The sequence below is a fragment of the Rattus norvegicus genome, chromosome 9 (assembly GCF_036323735.1).
Source record: "Rattus norvegicus strain BN/NHsdMcwi chromosome 9, GRCr8, whole genome shotgun sequence".
In the NCBI taxonomy this organism is placed as follows: Eukaryota; Metazoa; Chordata; class Mammalia; order Rodentia; family Muridae; genus Rattus; species Rattus norvegicus.
The window spans coordinates 16530453-16553427 of record NC_086027.1 but is presented as its reverse complement, the minus strand read 5'-3'; the positions used below and the strand labels follow the sequence as shown (position 1 = coordinate 16553427).

General features: G+C 42.9%; 1 protein-coding gene across 2 annotated transcripts; it reads right to left on the bottom strand.

Moving 5' to 3' along the window:
• Positions 1–421: 421 nt before the first annotated feature.
• LOC134480528 (uncharacterized) lies at positions 422–22746 on the bottom strand. Of its 2 annotated transcripts, none has more exons than XM_063268049.1 (5): positions 21938–22746; positions 7662–7821; positions 6198–6329; positions 5348–5530; positions 422–1209 (listed from the first exon to the last, which is right to left on the bottom strand). In XM_063268049.1, exons 1-4 carry the CDS (start codon positions 22131–22133, stop codon positions 5380–5382), a joined length of 639 nt encoding a protein of 212 aa, XP_063124119.1. In that variant the 5' UTR covers positions 22134–22746; the 3' UTR covers positions 422–1209; positions 5348–5379. The 2 variants fall into 2 exon arrangements, with proteins under 2 accessions (XP_063124119.1, XP_063124120.1); XM_063268050.1 differs by lacking the exon at positions 21938–22746 and adding an exon at positions 8544–8813.
• Positions 22747–22975: the final 229 nt, after the last annotated feature.

Genomic DNA, 22975 nt, shown 5'->3' with positions numbered 1-22975 from the left:
TCAGGATTATCTGCATTCCTGGGTGTTCAGCATTTTCTGCCCCTGGATTTGGGTGCAGGATTCCCGATGGCTTTAAACTCCCTTATACCATGTTTATATGTCCTGGGAGGTGTTACAGAAAAATTAATGTTTATCCTATTAATTTGGTCAAAACTCTCATCGACAGAGTATAATTTACAGGTAACTATATATTTGACAGCAAGCATACACAGTGGGTAATGTATGCATGATGAAGGTGAAATTCAGAGTTGGAAACACAGTGCACAGTGACTGTATAAATGCCTGTGAATCTCAGTCTGACTGGGAAGTGATTTGATGCCCAGTTCCCATGAGAATGCAGAGATCCATCCCTCCCTGATAGCTGTGGGACTTCAGATGTTGACACTAATGATCAATAAAGAAGGTTCCTAAGAGTGAAGAGTTTAAGATTACTCCTTTATTGACCAGAATACATCCAATTTACTTGATAGTAACCAGATGCAGGTAGTAAATATATACAGTCTATATCCTTATCAAAATAGAAAAGCAAATGAACAAAACAACAACAGATAAATAATAAATCTTCAAATGAATAGAAGGAAAACCAAATAACCAAAACAATTAAAAATTAACCAAACTTTAAATAGAAGAATTGCGCTAAGCATTCTTTTGCTGCTCCTTTTGCAGAATAGACTTATAGCCTGTGGCTTGCCTTGGAGACATAGTAGACAAGCAGTTAGTGATGGTAACAATCTTTTCGAGAGGAGTGGAAGTAGGTCTGTTTTGTTGGAGTGGGGGTATTAAGGAAAAAGCCTACCAATACTGAGTATAAATGATATTACAGACTTTGTCACAAAGTCTTTCCAATGTTGTGAACTGATCTCCATGAAACTCTTCTGGATGACCCATCAGGACAAGTACAAATTTACACATGCACAGTCTTTCTGGATGACCAGCAGCTCTTGATTGATGTGCATCAGCACTTCTCTGAGTCCCTCAAAAAGTGCACATTTGTTGGAGAGGCTGAGGTGAAAGTACGGCCTATTCAATCCAAAGAAGTTAAACTAAAGGAGGAAAATGCAGTCCACAATTGCTATGGACACTACAGATGAGACACAATAGTGGTGTATTTGCTGTGCACACTTAGTTCTCCTCCTGTAGCTCTTCTCTCCAAGGGAGATCTTATCCTGGTCTGTGTCATGTTCGAGTTTCTGCTGGAGAATTTCAGACCTAGCAGAGCAAGGGAATAAAGATTTATTGAGTGGTTGTCAATTCAGCTCTCCCTCTTACATCAGCTCTATTCAGTTGGACAATCCAGCATGACTTGTCAGCTGAGGTCAGTCCCTGCATCCCCAAGTGACATAGAGTACCTGCGCTTGGATTTATATCTCAGCTTTTAACACTACTGGAATTTGAACTGTGGACTATGCACTGTGCTGGGATTAAGAGAAAAATGAGCATTTTTCCCCACTGGTCCAGGTATATGACATTGAATAATAACATTGTAGCTATGTCTGAATCTGAGTTCAAGAGAGGTATGAGCAACGTAGAATACCATGTGGATTCCTTCTGGAGAACATGCCCAGAATTGAGGTGAAATTTCTGATTATGTTAGCACTGAAGGAACCCGTCTAGTTTCCATTTGTAACCACTGAGTCTGCAAATACACAGAGAAGCCATCTCACTTCAAATTCATGCTCACTGCATAGATCCTGTAATCACTGAGAATGTGCTCCATGTAAATCTTCTCAGCGTACACACGGACATTAAAGGTGATTATGATGTAGAAACAGAACAGCACCCCTGTAAGTCTATGGCTAGTGTAAGGCAATTTGTGAGAGGACAGAAGAGAAAATGTCCTCAGATCTTTCCGGAGAGATCACAGGAAGAAAGGAGTAGAACATAGCAAGAAATCCAGAGGATCATATATATTGTTTCATGGGCAAAATTCACATGAACTGTACCAGAACTATACTCTGAGTAGCTCCTTAGCTGCCTGAGGCTGAAATCCAGGTGGGTGGTCATCCACCCAAAGAGGGTATTTATATAGGGAAGGATATTCAAATGGCTTCTTCCAGCCTGTGTTCCTACCTGAACATTAATGCTTAATGTAAAGATTCCCCAGGATTCGCTGGAGGCATAAAAACAAATGTTGACTGGGATATGTACATAGTGGCCAGACCTATAGACAGCTCAGTCAGTGATGTGCTGTCCTCCCATAAACCGTCATAGACTCAGGGTTCTTTCCCCATTAACAATCTGGCTTAGCAAGTCCCAAAGGCTGTGTAGAGCTGTCTTGTTGCTCAGCAAAGGATCATATATTGGTGGTGGACTAGACTCTTGTTCTTGTTCACTCTTTCAGACTTTCCCCAAAGTGTGCAACTTCTTCTAATCGGAGCTGTCTTTACCATAGCCTGAGTGACTTCATGCCCAAAGCTAGAATCATAGGAAATATCCATATCCAGGATCCAAATCAACAAATGTTCTCCCCGTAATGTGATTGTTCCACAGATAATTTGAATAAGTAAGTAAAAGCTTGCATGGATTATCTCACACTGAATCAGAATCTATGGAAGGGCTCCATCGTATGGTACACTTTTACTCCTTGGCTGATGGACGTCTGGATAGATTCTCCTTCAAGGTTACTCTGGGACCACTACAACATTGATGCTCCCTAGTTGCAATGGCAATACCTACTCCTTGTTGTGGAATCACTGGGTTAACTAAAACTTCTGTTCTACTTTCTGAACATGGCTTCTCATAGGGCTACCTGTTCTTACACTGTCAGACCCATTTGAAGCTCATCATTTCTCCTAACCCATTGAGGCTGAAATTAACTGAGAGAAAATGATGTTGATCGACAGCACTTGCAGAATGCTACACAGATAACATAGAGGAGCGCTTTGGATTATCTGTGCACCTAAAGGGGTTCCTGAAACTGCCCTGTTCTTGCACCACAGCATAGCTATGTGACTTTTTCTAGATGACGATACAATTCCAAGCAACTCAAAATCTCAATGAATAAAATCCAAGCCAAACTCCCAGGGGAAGTTGTAGTGTGCCAAGGTAGCTCGAAAGAAATGGTAGCAGGCAATGTGGAAAGCAACCTTGGAGAAGACACAGTGAGTGACATAACCTTCCAGTGGGCTTTCACAATTCACAAAGAACAGAGAAGCAGAATAAACTCATGGATTTTTCTAGAGAAGCCTTGCCCTTACCTCCCAGTACTCCATTCCTTTGATGTGCTCCAAAGGATTTCAATGCAGATCAGTAGTTTTGCCCCTAATCACTTGAAAATCTAACTTTACAGGTGTTTTTGTGTCCTCTTTTTGGGGGTTGCATTTCTAAAGGATTTTATTGTCCTGCTTCTACACCATAACAAAAAGGGACCTGCAAGCTCTAGGCCTGTACCATTTGTTACCCCTGTGAAACATGACTCACTTGAACATATTTCCACTCCTCCCCCAGACTTCACAAGATAATTCATTCTGAAATTTTTGGAAACAATAAATTAGTAATTTAAGTGTCCTTTTTCTGTACAGAGCTAGATGGAGATGCCAAATGACTGGGCAGCTCTATTTCATGTTTCATGGATGTAAAGTGAACGCTTAGAGTACTTTTCTCATGAAACTTGGAAATAGAGGGAAACATACGTTCACTACTGCAAACACACACACACACACACATATACCCACACACACCACACACACACACACACACACACAAACACACACACAAACACAGACACACAGATACACACTTGCATGCACAAATGAAAACTTTGCTCTTATGCAGCACATTTCCTGTTGAGTGAGGAATTAGTGGGAACAATGCTGTGTACAAGTCTCTTAGACACAAGTAAGATGTGCTGCCCTGGCCTGTACTCATTTCCACTTCAGGAAACCTTTCTATGCAGATACTTGCTGGTCCGACAAGTAAGTTACATGTTCTGCACAGATAGCCTAAACAACACAACATCAAATCCCCAAGAGAGATTTCTAGGAAAAGACTCCATCAAGCTCTATGCTGACTCATCATAGGCCCCTCACTAAAACTACTCTGTTTCCTTCATAGAAGACTTTGGAAGCACCAGAGGAGACAGTGACTCATGGTCAGTTCCCAGGAACATTTGATCACATTAGAGTTCCTGTGGTATTAAAACAACCTCAATGTCAGTCAGAAAAAGGCTAAATAAATAACATACAGTGAATTTTCTGAAATGCAGCACTGTGTACAATATTGAGAGGGAATCTATCCTGAAAGAATGCAGTGCCCATGATATAGTCAGCAAAGCAATGTCAGCAGAGGGTTGCACTCTAGGATTCCATGCAATATCATGGTGAAGCCAATAAGACAATCCAGAATCTTCCCGGGGGATAACTCTGTTCAGGTAAAGTGAAGAAATCTAATCCTTATTTTTAAAATAGCTGAATGGTTTAAGAATGTGTTGAGACAAATAAGAGAGGGGGCTCATCTTGGAACTGGACGAATGATGCAAAGACTGCTGGCCAGCACAAAACAGGAAGCTTCATGTTTGTTGAGAGACCTAGGCTTAAAGGACTAAGTTAGATAATGACTGGACAAAACTGCATGTCATGAACTGGCCTCCCCGCATGCTCCCTAAGATGCAGGTCAGCACAGCAATGCAACTTTCTTGGTGAGAATTGGGGGTACATATGGATAACTTTGTTCTTGAAGTCTCAAGTCTCTCATGCCAACCCTCAGCCTTTGAGAAACCTTTTCCACATCCTTGCTCTTCTAACCAGCTTCAGGTTCTAAGGCCCAGTTATGAACTCTCCAGGAGCACTCAAATAAGACAGGACTGACATGCTGATACACAGGCTCTGTAGTTACCCAAGATCTATGAAGCATGAAGTCACCATCTTCATATACAGGGACATGAGGGGAGGAAGAACAAAAGCCACCACAAATGACAATGAGAACCATTTCTTTGGCATTTCCACCAGGCTCTCCTCCTTGAAAACTACTTACTTCCTGAGTCTCACACCATCCCTGTAAAGAAAATGGGCTCTGGGCTTTTGCTTCATCCCTCAAAGCCCTCCTCTAGTCTAAAGAGGGGCTCCCACATAGCACCCTCCATACATAATGGCATGTAGTGCTCTGCTGTGTGATCAACCTATCTCCCTTAATGAAGTGCAGATTCTCGAAGAGCAGGAGCATTTGCTTTCGAAACATGCAGTTTCTTGAAAAGGGGCTATCTCCACAGAAAGCCTTGTAAACCATCACATGAATGAACACTTGGATGAGACCTAGGTCAGGACATGGATCAGTCAATAGACAGTTACATTGGTTTGTCTATGTTTATGGTAAGACCTGAGGACAACCTGACCCTGAGGCCTAACCCTACCTGCTGTTGCGTGGCACTGGGGTCACAGATGTTCATTCCGGCCTCTTCACAGAGCCTTTTTTCTCCACAGAGAATGCTGGCAGTTCAGTCTGCTCCACCAGCAGTTCTCTCTTCACATTCAGCAAAATCTGTATATTGTTCTTCAATTGAGCTTGTTCACGCAGGAGCTGGGAGTGCCTGATGCTGAACCACAAACAAAAAATGGTAAATCCCAGCCAGCTTCTATTTGCCTGTCACTCCTGCAAGTCCAATCATCCCTTCAAGGGTCCTCATCCTCAGAAATCCCAGAATAGAGCCACACTATGCAAGTTAGCACCAATTAGAGGAGGTCAAATCCAGAATCCACATTCCACATGAAGCAAATTACTTCTGAAAATCCTGACACTAAGACGGTTTATATAAATCAAGGAAGAAGAGATGGTCCATAAGGGAGCTCGTATGTACATGGTATGGTGAAACCATCTTCACGTTGTGGGGAAAGCCCTTCTGAGGGGTAGTTGAAGACCCAATAGATATAGACTCTTTCCATGTGTTTCTCATGGATCACAGATCTTTAAATCTCCTGTCAGAGTCCTAGAGATTCAGAGTTGATTGATATTCCCATTATGGTGCAAACCTTTTCAATCTAGAGGAACTTTAACGGGGAAAATAACAATTGGAGGGTCTTCTACACCCTTCACATGTAGGACAACTGAGTCCAAGAGCTACTAATCTAAGACCCTTGCCAGGAGGCAGCCTTCTTGTTAAGAGTCAAACACCATGGAACCAGAGCCCTGACTTTTGTTAAAGTCATACAGGACAGAAGCATTCCCTGCCTAGTGCTGGGTTCTCATCTCTGTCAGCGACTCACCGGTAGGAACTGTTCACTTGTATGAGCTCCTTGTACCTCTCCATGGCATCACTTATTGAGTTGGTCATCATTTGCATAGCCATCATTCTCATCTCATGTTCAGATTGAAGGACTGGCAATTCGACATGCAGCCTGGGTTAGGTCATGGCCAAAGGAACAAACAACGTTTTGAACTCACGATTTCAGAATTAGGTGAAATGTAAATAAAAATATATAATAAAAAATTTCAAATTCAAGGAATGGTGGAAGGGAAGAAAATGGCAAAGTCAAAAACCAGACCAAAACCCAACAGTGAGTCTCAATCCACAGAAAATATTTCTATGTAAATAAGCAAACATTTGTTTTGAAATAAGGACTCCTTGGAATCCTGAGAGATATGGTTCTGCAAAGACTCACTATATAGGAGGGGGCAGAGCCTGAGAGCTCCCTGTTTGGGAATAACAACTGTCAAGACCACAGTGACCATTTCTAGGTCACAATAAACAATCCCTGGATAGTTAAAAAAATAAAAAAACTAAAGATCAAAGCAGGTGAAACAAATTAGGTAAAATCAGAGTGTTCTCTCTATTACTTAAACTCAGTATGTTCCACATACTTGCTCCTTCAAAGTATTTGTACTGGTTAAGTTTATTATCCTGGGCACAGGACAACAGAGTCACGGTACCAGTTGGAGGGACCTGACCATCAAGAGCTGGCCAGGTGAGCATGATGGAATTCACTAGTTCAGGAAGAAGATTCCTCCAGTCTGTGCCACAGCTTTGGGCCCAAGAGAAAGCTGTGATGACATTTCTCTTGTTTTGAAAGCAGGTATACTCAATCCTTGGTTTCTATCGTTACATGAATTCCCAGAGGGCATAACTATGTTTGACAGGGAAGAGGATTTATAGCACCTCCTCCCCTCAGGAGAGTCCTGTGTGCCACCAAGGTATACAGAAGGAGCAAAGTGCTGTGTTGATCAGTGTGGGCCTCCATGTACTAATCACTATCATGACCTGCAAACTGTTGATCAAACAAATCCTCAGACCCATTCAAAGGTCCCGGACGTCCTGATCCAGAGTAAACCACCAACAAATACTGCCACATATATACACACCAACCCATATCCAAACACATTTAGAATTCCAACTACATCCATGGAGGTGCCATAGAATCAGTGTATAATGAACAAATTCAGAGGAAAGAGTGATGACGTGCAGGCATTTCATTCACACACACAGTTGCAGCAAGTGTGACAAGGTCATTCTAGCTGTTGACAGAACCAATGCTAATCCAAGAGGCTCAGGGTCAAGTACAAAAGAGGTTGACCCTAAACACACAGCACCTAGCTCATCTCACAAGCAAATGCCTGCCAAATCTCCTTAAAATCCAGGATGAGAGGTGAAACTCTCTCGTGCTATGAGTAAATCTTGAGGTAGCAGAGAGAGAGCGCAAGACAGTGAACAGGTTACTGGGCATAATGACTACCTGTGGTCCCACTCATCATAGATATAAAGATCCAGGATTTGATAAAGTTCATCCCTCTCGAATTGACACTTCTGGATTTCAAATTTGAGTTCCTCCATTTCCTTTAGACACTCCTCTTCCTTAGTGATGACATTTTGGGATGATGCATTCCTACCAAAACCTGTAGACAGATAAACCCAAGTGAATTTGCATATTTGAACCAATGGGCAGAATAGATCATTCTGAATCCGAAAAGGAGGTGGAGGAAGGGGAAATGTTAGAGACTGGGTGAATCCCTGAAAGAGCAGAAAAGCTTTCTTAAAGGTTGATTCTTAAGCTATGTCCCTCTTCCCAACCTCTAATGCCATACACGTGCCACACTCACTATTACACAACCCGCGGCACTGAAAGTTATAATCTGACTGAGACATAAACATCTGCGACATTGTTATATCAGATATGGTGCAGATAATCCTGGAGTTCATAATGACTTCATAATGTTTAGCACCATCAAGCTCTAACCAAGTGTGGTCCAGCCCAAAGTGTCTGAGAACTCAATTCATGACTAGGGGTGCATCCTTCCTTGTTCTCGCCATCAAGACTTATGTAACGTACAGTAATCTAGAGGATGAAGTGCTTCAACTCCCAACCATGGATGGTCACATTGTTAATCTCACAGTGCCTCCTCCTGCCAATCATTGACACTCACAGTTAAAAAGCTTCAAGAAAAGACACTGAAGTCTTACAACTTTATGGCTTTCTCTCAAATTAAAGATCAGGAACTCCTGACTCTTGGTTTGCCTTTGAAAAATCCCAAGGCTCCTGCTTGTAAGGCCTAGTCTTAGAAGGCACATCTCAAAACTACCTCCTTGAGGATGTTCCCCAACTCTGCCCACGACTCACCAAGCCTTCCCAAGAATGATTTCCTCCTTCCTGTTTCACTAGAGAGGGGGTCAGCTTCCCTCTGACCTGGTGCGGCCTCTCCTTGATCAACACTTTCCTTCCGAAATAGCCTGAGCAGCTGGCGAAACATGCCTGCTTGTGAACCCAAAGGGAACTGACGTAATATCCCAAAGGCAGTTGGTGTCACCACAACACTGGTGACATCACAGAAGATTCTAGGGATCTCTTAGATACAATAGAGTGTCCAGTGAACGTCTTACTGATGATGTCACTGGAAAGTTCTATGGTCTACCTACTAACCAGCTCTCCCCAAACTGATGAATTTCTATTGGGACCCTGTCCTCCAGTCTCCCATGTGTCACTGGGAATACCATTTGGCAACCTCTATTTCAAAGCTAGATATGTTTCTCTGCTTCATTAGAAGTCAACAATGCTTTTGCTGCGGAGGATTTCTTACAACCCTGAATTGGAGAACAGATTTTTCTTAGCACCCAAATCTCTAGGGACCAAGGAGGAGGGAGATTTTTCTTAAAAGTAAATCTACTACTCGAGACAATGCATGTGACATGTATTTCGATTTCTAAGCTTTTCCCTTTTTCTGGAGGCCAATATATTTCTTCTATACCTCTGAGTGTATAAAACCTGGAAATATTTGCTTACTGTGCAGTCCTTGAAAGCCGACATTGTTTCCATTTACATATCCATGTATTTCACAAAATCAATGGTCTATAATCCTATTTTTTTGCAATAAAAACTCCTTTTCCTTGGGAACATAGGGATCAACTACAGGGCATATATAAAATAATAAATTTCTGTCTGTTTTATATATTATGTAGGACATCCTCCCTTTCTCAAATATAACAAGACAATTAAATTGGACATCAGTGAGCAAATGTCAACCTGGACCTTGTGTTACTACATTGTAACTATATAGCCATCACTTCTCCAATATCCTTCTCTGTGAATAGACAAATCTAGGCATGAGAATATTGGGGACTACAACATGATCTTTTACTTGTAGCAAACATAAGAATCAGGAGGACGGGAAGGGAGTAGAATGGCCTGAGTTCAGGTTGAACCTCAATTTTAATGGGTCCATATGTTCAGGAGGGAGTCTATTTGGCATTGTGATATATGGATTCTGTCTTCTTATCATAGGTGTTATAATAATTCAACATGAATGTGTGCTATAATGCCAGCCCACCTCAGAGATGTAAGAGTGAAAATCATGTCTGACCTTTCTGGGAAGAACTCTCCCTTTTACTACCATCTGGAGTTATACAACATCACTATACAAAGCTCAGAAGAGAGGGGTGCAGATGTGCGGGCCTTAGAAGTTGAGGATCTTTTCTTCTGATTAAGCCACTTGTTTATCCTATGTAATTTTTCCCTTGCTCTTTTACTAATGATGGCTGACTTCTTTCCTGGCCTGAGGTAAACTGGAGTCCAATCTTTTGGATTACCGAACCTTCTATTTTTGAGATGACAGTCCCACCAAGGGTCCTACTGCATACAGAAGGTATGAATAAGTCTCAGGGGCTGGAGTAAGTTAAAAAGGTCTGTGACAACAAAGAACTGATTAAGAAAACAAGAGCCCAGCTGCTCATCAAGATCACAGTTGTATGATAGTAAGAAAATGTGAATAGGGCATCAGGTGAAAAGATAAATTAATTAGGAGGTCATAGGCCTAGAAGAGGTAGCCTTTGCTCTCAGTGGAGCTGCCATTCTTTCTGCCATTCTTCGCCCTCTGCCACAGGACCAGAGACTTCCCCATACAACTGGCTGGCCTTGCCAAAGACCTGGCAGGGCTTCTCCCTGTAGAATAGGACACATAGAGTCCTTGAGGACTCACCAAGAGGTCTCCTCCACACAGGTTCCTTGTTGTCAAAGGGAAATGTTCCTGCAGAATCCTGCCATGGCAGCAGGAATTTCAACCTGGCTGCTCTTGGTCCAGCTCACTGGGTGCAGGCCTGAGGCCCAGGGGTATCTGGGGAAAGAAGCAGCAGGCACTACCTCACAGCTCTCTCTTTCTTGGATGCAAGTGCTAGGACTGTGATGGGATTTTTGTTTCTTTATGTGTTTTATCAGAAATACCTACAAAGCTGATTAAAGTTGCAACATGCCTTCATACCCAGATTGCAGAATGTTTTTACATCGTTGTTGTTCCTGTTTTATGTTTGGATTTTGTTCTTTAATCCCCTCAGGAAATTTCCCTGTGCTTAGAATGTTAAGCACATGCTCGGGAGGGATCGATTATTCAAGTTCGGCAAAGCTTTTGTTCTCACCATCACACCACAGATGATGCCATTACTTAATTTGAAATAAGAAAACAGTTATAAAGAAGTAAATTAACCTGCAAGCTATCAAAGAAGAAACACATCATGATTGTGGAATGGTACCCCAGTATTTTGTATTTCCTAAGTTATTTTTATTTTAAACTTTTTTATTGGATTTTTTTGGGTACATTTCATCGTTTTTAAATCCTTAAAGGTATCTTTTATTCCTCTCCTCCCATTTACAAGGTGGAATTTCACCTGTGATTGTTAGTCCAGATGGTTTGGTCAATGGCTTAGATATCACCTTGGCCTAGTTTCCTTGGCATAAGCTGAGTTAGAAGCCGGCTCAAAGATTCAGGACCAACAAATAATGAATTCCACTACATCTGGATACCTAGCCTCACAGCCAGGAAGGGACTGTATTTCCATTCACTATTTAAAAAAAGATGCAGTTCATTAACATATAAAAACTTTCTCAAGTGTATTAAAGTGTTTACCATCGTCATACAGTTTTTCAAATACCTGGCATTCATCTTTTTCCAAATCCTAAAATATCTTTCTTATTCACATTTTTTGATTATTTTTGTTATTAGTATCATTTTTTTTAAATTTCAGTTTTTTTCATAGATATATATGTTTTATTCAAACGTTATTCCCTTTCCCAGCTTTTGGTCCATAACCCCCCTGCCATGCCCTCTCCCATATGTATGGTCCCCCAATCCATGCCACTTAGAAACCCCTTCCCGGACATTTCCTTGCACTCAGGGTCCAACCTTGTTAAGAACAAGGGCTTCCCCTTCCACAGGTGCCCCAACAAGGATATTCTCTCCTATATATGCAGTTGGACCCCTGGGTCAGTCCACGTATAGTCTTTTGCTAGTGGTTTATTTGGTTGGCATTGCTGTTCTTATGGGGTTGCAAGCCCTTCAGCTCTTTGAATCCTTCCTCTAATTCCCATAAAGGGCGTCCTGTTCTCAGTTAAGTAGTTTACTGCCAGCACTGACCTCTTTATTTGACATGCTCTGGATGTGTCTCTCAGGGGAGATGTATATCCGGTCCCTTTCAGTAAGCACTTTTTAGCTTCATCAATCTTACCTAGTTTTGCTGGATGTATATATATGGGCCACATGTGGGGCAGACTCTGAATGGCTGTTCCTTCGGTCTCTGCCTTAGTTTTGGCCTCCATATCCCCTCCTATGGATATTTTTGTTCCCCCTTTTAAGAAGGAGTGGGAACATCTGCACTTTGGTCATCCTTCTTCTTGAGTTTCCTGAGATCTGTAGATTGCATCTTGGGTAATTTGAGGTTTTGGTCAATATCCACTTATCAATGAGTGCATACTGTCAATGAGGGGTGCTGAATACCTGGAAGAGAATGGGGGACAAGAGACGCGAAGAAGGACGCCAAGACAAGAGTCTGATCAAGGTGACAATTTTATTTTTCCCCAAGGCTTAATTTGTACCATAAAAAGGGTAACACAGAGAGGAGAGAAGTAAGAAAATTTACCCACGCCAAGGACACAATATTCGTGTGGTCAGGGAATCAGCTGATGTTGACAGGTTGTCAGAAAACTCACAGGTTTGTAATATCTATTAGTCAGCAGGATGTTGGTTTTTCAGAAAGGTTACAGGTCATGACATTGGGTATCTTAACGTCACACGTTATCATATGATTATTCATCTTGACCACCACATTTGTATTAGTCTTCTGCAGCTGGCTGGGGATTTTCAATGAACCCAATCATACTTAATGCTAACCATAATAATAACATCAATAATGGAGGGCTTCAAGGCCATCGCTCCCAAGACCATATCAAGGGTGCTTTTCTGTGATTGGATTGCCTCACTGTGGATGATATTTCCTAGTTCTTTCCATTTGCCTATGAATTGAACGTAGTCATTGTTTTTGATAGCTGAGTGGTACTCCATTGTGTAGATGTACCACATTTTTCGAATAAATTCCTCTGTTGAAGGGCATCTGGGTTCATTCCAGCTTCTGGCTATTATGAATAAGGCTGCTATGAACATAGGGGATCATATGTGTTGTTGTATGTTGGAGCATCTTTTGAGTATATGCCCAGGACAGGTATAGCTGTGTGCTCAGGTAGTGCAATGTCCAATTTTCCAGGAACGTTCAGACTGATTTCCAGAGTTCTTGTACCAGTTTGCAATCCCAGCGACAATGGACGAGTGTTCCTCTTTCTCCACGTCCTCGCCAGCATCTGTTGTCACCTGATTTTTTGATCTTAGCATCCTGACTGGTGTGAGGTGGATTCTTAGGGTTGTTTTGATTTGCATTTCCCTGATGACTAAGGATGTTGAGCATTTCTTTAGGTGCTTTTCAGCTATTCTATATTCCTCAGCTGAGAATGTTTTCTTTAGCTCGGAACTCCATTTATTAACAGGGGTTTTTGGCTCTCTGTACTCTAACTTCTTCTGTTTTGTGTATACTTTGGATATAAGCCCTCCATCAGATGCAGGATTGGTAAAGATTTTTTCCCAATCTGTGGGTTGCCTTTTTGTCCTAATGACACTGTCCTTTGCCTTAAAGAAGCTTTTCAGTTTTATGAGGTCCCAATTGTCGATTCTTGATCTTAAAGCATAAGCCATTGGTATTTTGTTCAGGCAATTTTCCTTAGTGCTCATGTCTTCGAGACTCTTCCCTACTTTTTATCCATTACTTTTAGTGTATCTGGTTTGATGTGGAGGTCCTTGATCCACTTGGACTTAAGCTTTGTACAGGGCAATAAGAATGGGTCAACTTGCATTCTTCTACATGTTGACCTCCAGTTGAATCAGCACCATTTGTTAAAAATACTATCTTTCTTCCATTGGATGTTTTACCTCCTTTGTCAAAGATCAAATGACAATAGGGGTGTGTGTTCATTTCTGTGTCTTCAATTATGTTCCACTGATCTGCCTGTCTGTATGCCAATACCATACAAGCTATTGCTCTGTAATACTGCTTGAGGTCAGAGATGGTGATTCCCCCAGAAGGTCTTTTATTGTTGAGTATAGTTTTGCTGTCCTGGGTTTTATGTTATACCAAATGACGGCAAATTGCACTTTCTACCTTTATAAAGAATTGAGTAGGAATATTGATGCTGATGGCATTGAATCTGTAGATTGCCTTTGACAAAATGGTCATTTTTTACCATATTCATCCTGCCAATCTATGAGCATGGGAGATCTTTCCATCTTCTGAGACCTTCTTCAATTTCTTCAGAGATTTGAAGTTCTTGTCATACAGATTTTTTACTTGCTTGGTTCAAGTAACAGCAAGTTATTTTATATTATTTGGGACTATTGTGGAGGGTGCCATTTCCCTAATTTCTTTCTCAGCCTGTTTACCCTTTGAGTAGAGGAAGGCTACTGAATTGTTTGGGTTAATTTTATACTCGGACAGTTTGCTGAAGTTGTTGATCAGGTTAAGTAGTTCTCTGGTAGAATTTTGGTGTTGCTTAAGTAGACTATCATATCATCTTCAAATATTAGTGTTTTGACTTCATCCCTTCTAATTATTTCCCTTTGACCTACTTTCGTTGTTTGATTGCTATGGCTAGGACCTTAAGTACCATATTGTACTTAAGTAGGGAAAGAGTGGGCAGCCTTGTCTAGTCCCTGATTTTAGTGGGATTCCTTCAATACTCTAAGTTTAGTTTGATGTTAGGTACAGGTTTGATGTATTTTGCATTTTCCTATATTTAGATTCAGGCCTTCAATTCCTGATCTTTCCAGGACTTTATTAATGAAAGGGTAATGAATTTTGTCAAATGATTTCTCAGCATCTAATGAAATGATCATGTGGTTTTGACTTTGTTTATATGATGAATTTCGTTGATGGACTTCCGTATATTAAACCATCCCTGCATCCTTGCCATGAGGCCTACTTGACCATGATGGATGATTGTTTGGATGTGTTCTTGGATTCAGTTTGCAAGAATTTTATGAGCATTTTTGATCAATATTCATAAATAAAATAGGTCTGAATTTCTCTATCTTTGTTGTATCTTTGTGTGGTTTAGGTATAAGAGTAATTGTGGCTTCATAGAAGGAGTTTGGTAGTGCTCTGTCTGTTTCTATTTTGCGGAATAATTTGGACAGTATTGGTATGAAGTCTTCTATGAAGGTCTGATAGAATTCTGCACTAAATCCATCTGGTCCTGGGCTCTTTTTGGATGGGAGATGTTTAATAGCAGTTTCTATGTCTTTATGAGTATGGGGTTGTTTCGATGGTTAATTTGTTCCTGATTTAACTGTGGTACCTGGTATCTGTATAGAAAATTGTCCATTTCCTCCACATTTTCCAGTTTTGTTGAATATATGTTTTTGTAGTAGGATCTGATGATCTTTTTAATTTCTTCAGATTTTGTTGTTATGTCTCCCTTTTATTTCTGATTTTATTAATTTGGATACACTCTCTGTGACCTCTGGTTAATATGGCTAAGTGTTTATGTATCTTGTTGATTTTCTCAAAGAACCAGCTCCTGGGTTTGCGGATTCTTTTGATACTCGGTTTTGTTTCTTCTTGTTTGATTTCAGCCCTGAGTTTGATTATTTCCTGCCTTCTACTCCTCTAGGGTTTATTTAATTTTTTCTAGAGCTTTTAGGTGTGCTGTCAAGCTGCTGACATATGCTCTCTCTTATTTCTTTCTGCAGGCACTCAGAGCTATGATTTTTCCTCTTAGCATTGCTTTTATTGTGTCCCATAAGTTTGGGTATGTTGTATCTTCACTTTCATTAAATTCTAAGAAGTCTTTAATTTCTTTCTTATGTCCGCCATGACCAAGTTGTAATTGACTTCAACTTCCATGTATATGTGGGCTTTCTGTCCTATTTGTTTTTATTGATCAGCAGCCTAAGTCCGTGGTTTTTTGATACGAGGCATGGGATTATTTCTACCTTCCTGTACCTGTTGAGGCTTGTTTTGTGACCAATTATATGGTAAATTTTGGAGAAGGTACCATGAGATGCTGATAAGAAGGTATATCCTTTGGTTTTAGGGTGGTGTGTTCTATAAATATATGTTAAATCCATTTGTTTCATAACCTCTTAGTCTTTCTGTGTCTCTGTTTAATTTGTTTCCCTGATCTATCCATTGATTCAAGTGGCGTGTTTAAATCTCCTACTATTATTGTTTGTGGTGCAATGTATGATTTTTTTGAGCTTTAGAAAGGTTTCTTATTGTTTAGGGACACAACTGCTATATACTTGACAAATATAGCAATCAACCAGAATATCCGTAGAAAGCAGGTGACTGTTGGCCACATGAGGATGAGTTTCTTTCAAAGATCATCATGATTTTTGGTAAGATCTTCCCTGTAATTGGTGGCATGGCTTCCCACAAACATGGTCCAGTTGTCTACAATCTCCTCCTTGGTCAGCATCTCATCCTTGTTCTTATCTGACTAATACACCAGATGCTGGGCCTCAGCCTGTGCCTGGTCATAGTCCTGAGGGAGGACCCAGTGGTGAATCTCATCCTAATCCAGTTTCCCATCCTTGTTCAGATCTGGGAAATCATTGAACTGCTCCCCAGACAAAACCCAGTCGGTCTCAGGGCAATTGTCCTCGTGAGAAAAAGATGTCCACAATGTACTCATCCTGGTCCACAAACCATCCCTGTTCTTGTCGATATTCTCCAGCGTTTCCAGAACTACAATCTCCTTCATATGTTCTAAATCCTCTTAGTGCAGAAAAGCAATGAACCAGTCCTGAGTAGCTGTCAGGTCACCGTCAAGGCCTTAAACCTCCTCTCATCTCGTGGAGGCAACTTTTTAAAGTTGTGATGATCAGAGCTATCTTGGAATTCAGCAAGGTTTCCCAGGTAGTAGCCATAGGTAGCCTGCTTGTATTCTTCCCAGGAGATTTTTCATCTATGTCCCTATCATAATCCTTCCAGAGTTTAGCCACATTTTGGTTGATGTATCTTTTCTGTACCTGTTTGATCCAAACTTTCAGGTCCTCAGTAGTAACAAGGCCGCCTTCACACTGTCGATTGGATCAACAATTTTCCCCAGCCTCTCCTGCTCTCGTTCAGGATTAGCTATCAAAGGTCTTGGAGTCCTCCTTGCCCAGGAAGACCTCAGGATCGTACAGGAAGCTGTGCTTATTCTCTGGTGGCCATTCGCCCTGCTCTGAATCAGGACAAACCATGTGCTCCTTGCTCATCATGCTCTTGGCCCTTAACGCCAGGTCCAGTGCCAGCAGCAGCCCATGGAGAGTCCCAGGCTGACACCATGTACCACAGTCGCGATCAATGGGAGGCAGCAGGGAAGTAGGGGCTCAGAGCAGCTTATCCGCTGTCCCTTCCCCAGAGAGGGCTTTTGTTACATTTCAAATGTTATCCGTTTTCCTGGTTTCCACAAAACCCCTTATAAAACCCCCTCCCCCTTCTACTGTGAGGGTGTTACCACACCCACCCAAACACCCAGGCCTATCTGCCTCCCTGTTCTGGTTTCCCCTACACTGGGGCATCAAGCCTTGACAAGACCAAGGGCTTCTCCTCCCATTTGTGCCCAAGAAGGCCATCCTCTTCTACATATGCAGCTGTAGCCATGGGTCCGTCCATGTGTACTCTTTGGATGGTGGTTTCGGTCCTGGGAGCTCTGGGTGTTTCTTAGTGTTGTTCTTATGGGGCTGTAAACCCCTTCAGCTCCCTCAATCCTTTCTCTTACTCCTCCATTGGGGACCCTGCTCTCAGCTGAATGGTTGGCTGTAAGTATCTGCCTCTGTATTTGTCATGCTCTTTACCCCACTCTTTTGAGCAGATCACCACAGAGCAACGAAGACGTATTGTCTTGGCGTGATGATGTACAGACAAATAGATGATTTCTTAATTCTTATGATGATTCTATAAGAGTTCCTAAAATTAGATTAGTAATTTTAAGCTCCTTTATAATGGGACAGCTATTATGTTTTCTCTGGTAATCAAAATTGCATTGAGAACTCTTCCTTCTTAAAGTTTCATGAGTGAATTGCTTCTGCAATACCAAGCAGGCATCTACAAATTAGAACCCATGCTAAGAGGGTATAAACCAATTAACCAAAGTTCATAAATAGAGAACTAATGATTTACTATAGGTGCAAGGACTTTACGTAAATAATTGACTGGATTTGCCTATAGGCAATTTCACTTATTCTTTTCTCATAAAAATTACAGCTTTTAACTCTCCATGAACATGCAGAGCCAGTGACAGATGGTGACGGTTTATCCTGATGATTACTCTTGATGGATATGCATGTAAACATTCTCTGTCGTAAACTGATTATCCAACTTATGATTTGAATTCCTGTGCAAACTTGTGGTGAACTTTTCACCATGTGATGCTGTGTTCAGAAAGATATACAAATGTTGAGGACAAAGAGAGAGAAAGCTTTTTAGACAGAACTGAACTGAAGAGAACAGAACTCAAGAAGAACTTAGAAGTAAAGGCCTAGCGTTGAGAGTAAGGCATTGAGAGTAAGGAAATTATTGTGTCATAAGAGCAAGAGGAAAGGAGATAAGAAGAGAGCAAGGAGAACCTTATAAGTCAAACTTTATGGAGGCAAACCTTTGTAGAAATTTTAGGAAAACGGAAGAACTTATAAATAAAGGTTAAAATCACTGCTCTTCAGTCTTCAGCCTGGCTCACTGGCTAGCCTCTGCTCTTCAGTCAGACTCACTGGCGAGCCTCTGCTCTTCAGTCAGGCTCACTGGCTAGCCTGTGCTCTTCAGCCTGGCTCACTGGCTAGCCTCTGCTCTTCAGTCAGACTCACTGGCTAGCCTCTGCTCTTCAGTCAGGCTCACTGGCTAGCCTCTGCTCTTCAGCCTGGCTCACTGGCTAGCCTCTGCTCTTCAGTCAGGCTAACTGACTAGCCTGTGCTCTTCAGCCTGGCTCACTGGCTAGCCTGTGCTCTTCAGCCTGGCTCACTGACTAGCCTCTGCTCTTCAGTCAGGCTCACTGGCTAGCCTCTGTTCTTCAGTCAGCCTCACTGGCTAGCCTCTGCTCTTCAGTCAGTCTCACTGGCTAGCCTCTGCTCTTCAGTCAGGCTCACTGTCTACCCTGTGCTCTTCAGTCAGGTTCCCTGGCTAGCCTCTGCTCTTCAGTCAGTCTCACTGGCTAGCCTCTGCTCTTCAGTCAGGCTCACTGGCTAGCCTCTGCTCTTCAGTTAGGCTCACTGACTAGCCTCTGCTCTTCAGTCAGGCTCACTGGTTAGCCTCTGCTCTTCAGCCTGGCTCACTGGCTAGCCTCTGCTCTTCAGTCAGACTCACTGGCTAGCCTGTGCTCTTCAGCCTGGCTCACTGCCTAGACTCTGCTTTTCAGCTGGGCTCACTGGCTAGCATCTGCTCTTCAGTCAGGCTCACTGGCTAGCCTCTGCTCTTCAGTCAGACTCACTGGCTAGCCTCTGCTCTTCAGCTAGGCTCACTGGCTAGCCTCTGCGCTTCAGCTAGGCTCACTGGCTAGCCTCTCCTCTTCAGCTAGGCTCACTGGCTAGCCTCTGCTCTTCAGTCAGGTTCACTGTCTAGCCTCTGCTATTCAGTTAGGCTCACTGGCTAGACTCTGCTTCTCAGCTGGGCTCACTGGCCTATGGGGCCCTAGCACATCGCTTAACCATCTGCTCATGACTGCCTGACCACACTGACCACCTGACCGGTCGCCCTGACTTCTTAAAGTCATTCCCTAGAAAGAGCACAAGAAACCAAAGAGAAACACCACAGCAAACTTTTCCCATGGGCTCTGCTTTAACCTTAAGTGCTTTCATTATTTCTTTAAAAGAGTGAAATATAATTTCGGCTATTCATATGGCCAAGAGAGCTGTGCAGTAGTCATTGCTTTAGGGAATTTGGTGCTAAATCAAAAGATTCCTTTATTCTATCACGATGTTATCTGTATGCTGTAAGATGTATGTTTAGAAAACACAACACCAAATTCCTAAAATCTAGATGTTTTAAGACATCAGCTCATGGAGAAACATAACTGCTTCCTATCTAGACTGGGCTTTTTTGCTATACTGCAGGTACAATCAATTTTCCACACTACTTCCATGATTTTCAAGAATGATTAAGAGAAAAATAAGTTGAACATAATGGCCAGAAAAGGGGTTCTGTCAAGTTGTCTTATGTGGGACAAGATACCAAACTATGATGGTAAACCTAAAACCACCTGTTCCCAAAACTAACAGAACTTACAGAAAATACATACTTTCTTATCATTCCTCCTCCCCAATGATCAGTGATTTAATGAGCACCTACTACGATCCTAGCACTGTGCATCTAAGTGTGTAATGGTGAATAAAAAACTTAATAAAAAGCCTCATTAAGGAATAAAGAAAAATGAAACATAACTCTGAAACTCAGAATTCAATATAAGCAAAACCACCATTTCTTCAACTGGTGATTTCTGAAAACTTCATCATTTTTTCCATGGGCTTCTATAGTAATGATACTGAGTCTTGATTTGGTAAATCACAAAAAGCAAGTCACACTTCTTTCTTGGCTCCCTCAACTGTCAAAGGGAACAACACTGTTGCTGTCCATTGTGCTTCCCTATCAATCCTGCTATGGATCGTAATGAATTCCAGTCTTTTCAATGTGAAAACAGGCCACCACTTGAGGGCAAAGGTTATTAAAATTACCCAAACCGGTATATTCTCTAAAATTTTCACATAGCATTTTACTGATATCACAATGTAAATTCACCACAAATATTTAACCAATGAAAATATTGAATAGCTCTGCAAATAGGAGCGATAATCATATATACGTGAAAACAACTATCATGGAAACAAACGACGTAATAGGAGAAAAGATACATCACGAAAAGCTACACAAGCAGCAAAAAAGACACTACATTTCTTGGTTTAAAAGTTAGGAGATACACTTGATCTTTAAAGACAGACAATGTACTTGATCTTTAATCCCTTTAACTGTGCCCTGTCCACATAGAAACTGCAGTAGATGACAATCTTTTGTAAGATTTATTTATTTATATGTGAGACAATGCATCTGTCTTCAGACACACCAGAAGAGGGCATCAGTACTCCTTACAGATGGTTGTGAGCCACCATGTGGTTGCTGGCATTTGAATTCAGGACCTCTGGAAGAACACTTGGTGCTCTTACCCACTGAGCAATCTCTCCAGCCCTCACAACGGCCTCTTACACAGCATCACAGTGGTCTATTTCACTAGATGGCTCCAGGATGATAACAGAGAAACTTTCACAGTTCCTGAGCACTTCTGAGTTCAAACACCACCAGTGCCCACTCTGTGCTGTTGGCACATTCTGACCTTCTCCTAAGGGTTGTCAGCCACAAAAGGGACGGGTTAGCCCCAGACAGCATTCACTGCCCAATCCTAAAAACCCCCTCGATTCTGAAAAAGCCACAATCCATGCTTGCTCCATATTTGAGGAAGCCAAATGGTTGATCTGGCTCAAGGCTCTACTTTTCTTAGCTCATCAACTTTCTTTTTCCACTTCTTGTCACAAGAAGTACGTTTTTATGCTGCAACTACACTGCAATGTTTGAAGGAAACCACCATAAACTCTGGGTGCCACCTCTTGAAATTTAAAATTCACAAAACAATTCATGGCTTTCTAATCAGCACCATGGACAATAAACAAAAACAAGCAAAACCATTCCAAAGGAACTTGCTGATCTGGAGGCCTGCTCATAGCAGGCAGGAAAGAATTAAATTAGGCAGAACTGTAATCTGCATAAATTGCCTGAGGTTTTAAGAAAATATATTCCCATGATCCCCATCCTTTAACATACAATAGAAACATTACAGGGAGTGTGCCACCAGGATAAGCTGCCTCTGAAAAGCCTGTCCTGCCCTGGCAGGTACAGGTCATTTAATTCTAAGTCAATCTGGAGAGAGGTGACAGCCCCAAGTTGCTCTGGGGATGTCAGAGCACAACTCTCATGCACACTCCAGAGCACCTCTACACTCTTTCCCAATGCCATAGGCTTTCCAATCCCTGCTTCAGCTCTCCATACATCCCTGAACCCTCCCTCCCCCTACCCAGTGGGCTCACTTTGCATTGCCTCCTTCTGCCACTGCTTTCCCAGGACAGGGGGACCAGGTGGGGTGGGGGGCAGAACCAGTCCAAAGAGGGACGCGGGTCTCCTACCTACCTTGATTCTGCTGCTCTGGGGCTGCAGCCCGCCCTGCTTGCTGCTTGCTGCTTGCTGTTCCTGGGGACCAGACTGGAGGTTGGGCTAGGGGTCCCCGCGATCTCCATGCCTCAAGGTCCCCTGGCAGGGCTGGCCTGGGCTTCTTCCTTGGACACTGCGAGGCTGTAGTCTCTGTTGGAAACGCCGCCGCTGTCATGGGGCGCCCTCCCGTGGCCGAGATGATGCCCAACGCCGCTAAGGCCCCCTTCCCTGGCCGCTTCTTCTTTTCTTTTTTTTTCTTTCTCTTTTTGCTGGCGATGTGGCGCCTGCGAAGAGCTCGCCTCCAGGAAGGAGGACATCGTGGAGGCAGAATCACCTCTGGGGCCTGCCGGGGTCAGAGAGGGAGAGAGAGGAGTCAGCTTGGGCGGAGGCGCCCTGGCTGCGGGCACCTGCGGAAGGAAAACTCGTCCAGGCACACGCGCTGCTGCGGGCGCCAAATATAACGCTAGCGCCCGGTCCCCTCAGGCCCTGCGCTCACCCACGAGCTCCGCGTGCCCTGAGGCCCGGCTGGGGCGAGGTCGAAGGGCGGGGTGGGAAGGACACGTGTGCCCACTCCAAGGTGCAGGCAACACCGGGAGGCAGGACACCCGGAAGCGCATGGTGCGGAATTCAGGGATCCAACCAGGCGCGTCAGTCCCCTCTCAAGGCTCTGTGGATGCGAGGGCGGCTTCTTCAGGCCTCCAGGTCCACCACGAAAAACCCGCGGGCATCACAGCTGGAGCTTCCAGGTGCCCCAGGCTGGAGGCTTGGACATGGCGATTGTGGTTGCCACTCTCCTAGGCCGGCTCAGCAGGGCACAAGCCACCACCTGCTGTCCTCACCTGAAGGCATCTTGATGGGGCTGAGAGCCCACATCCAGCAGGCGAGCCTCAGTGCTCAGGGCCATGGTCTTGGGTCTGCACCTTGTTGCCAGCCCCTCACACATATGGCAGCATCACACATATGGCTCCTTCTACCAACCGCCACTAATCACCATTTGGACATTCCATCACAGTGTTC

Coding starts and splice junctions, on each gene's coding strand:
- LOC134480528 (XM_063268049.1), bottom strand. CDS start 22,133: ATGACAGCGGCGGCGTTTCCAACAGAGACTACAGCCTCGCAGTGTCCA. Junction 7,822..21,937: donor CCCAGAGCAGCAGAATCAAG/GTAGGTAGGAGA, acceptor ATCTGTCTACAG/GTTTTGGTAGGAATGCATCA. Junction 6,330..7,661: donor TATGATGAGTGGGACCACAG/GTAGTCATTATG, acceptor GACCTAACCCAG/GCTGCATGTCGAATTGCCAG.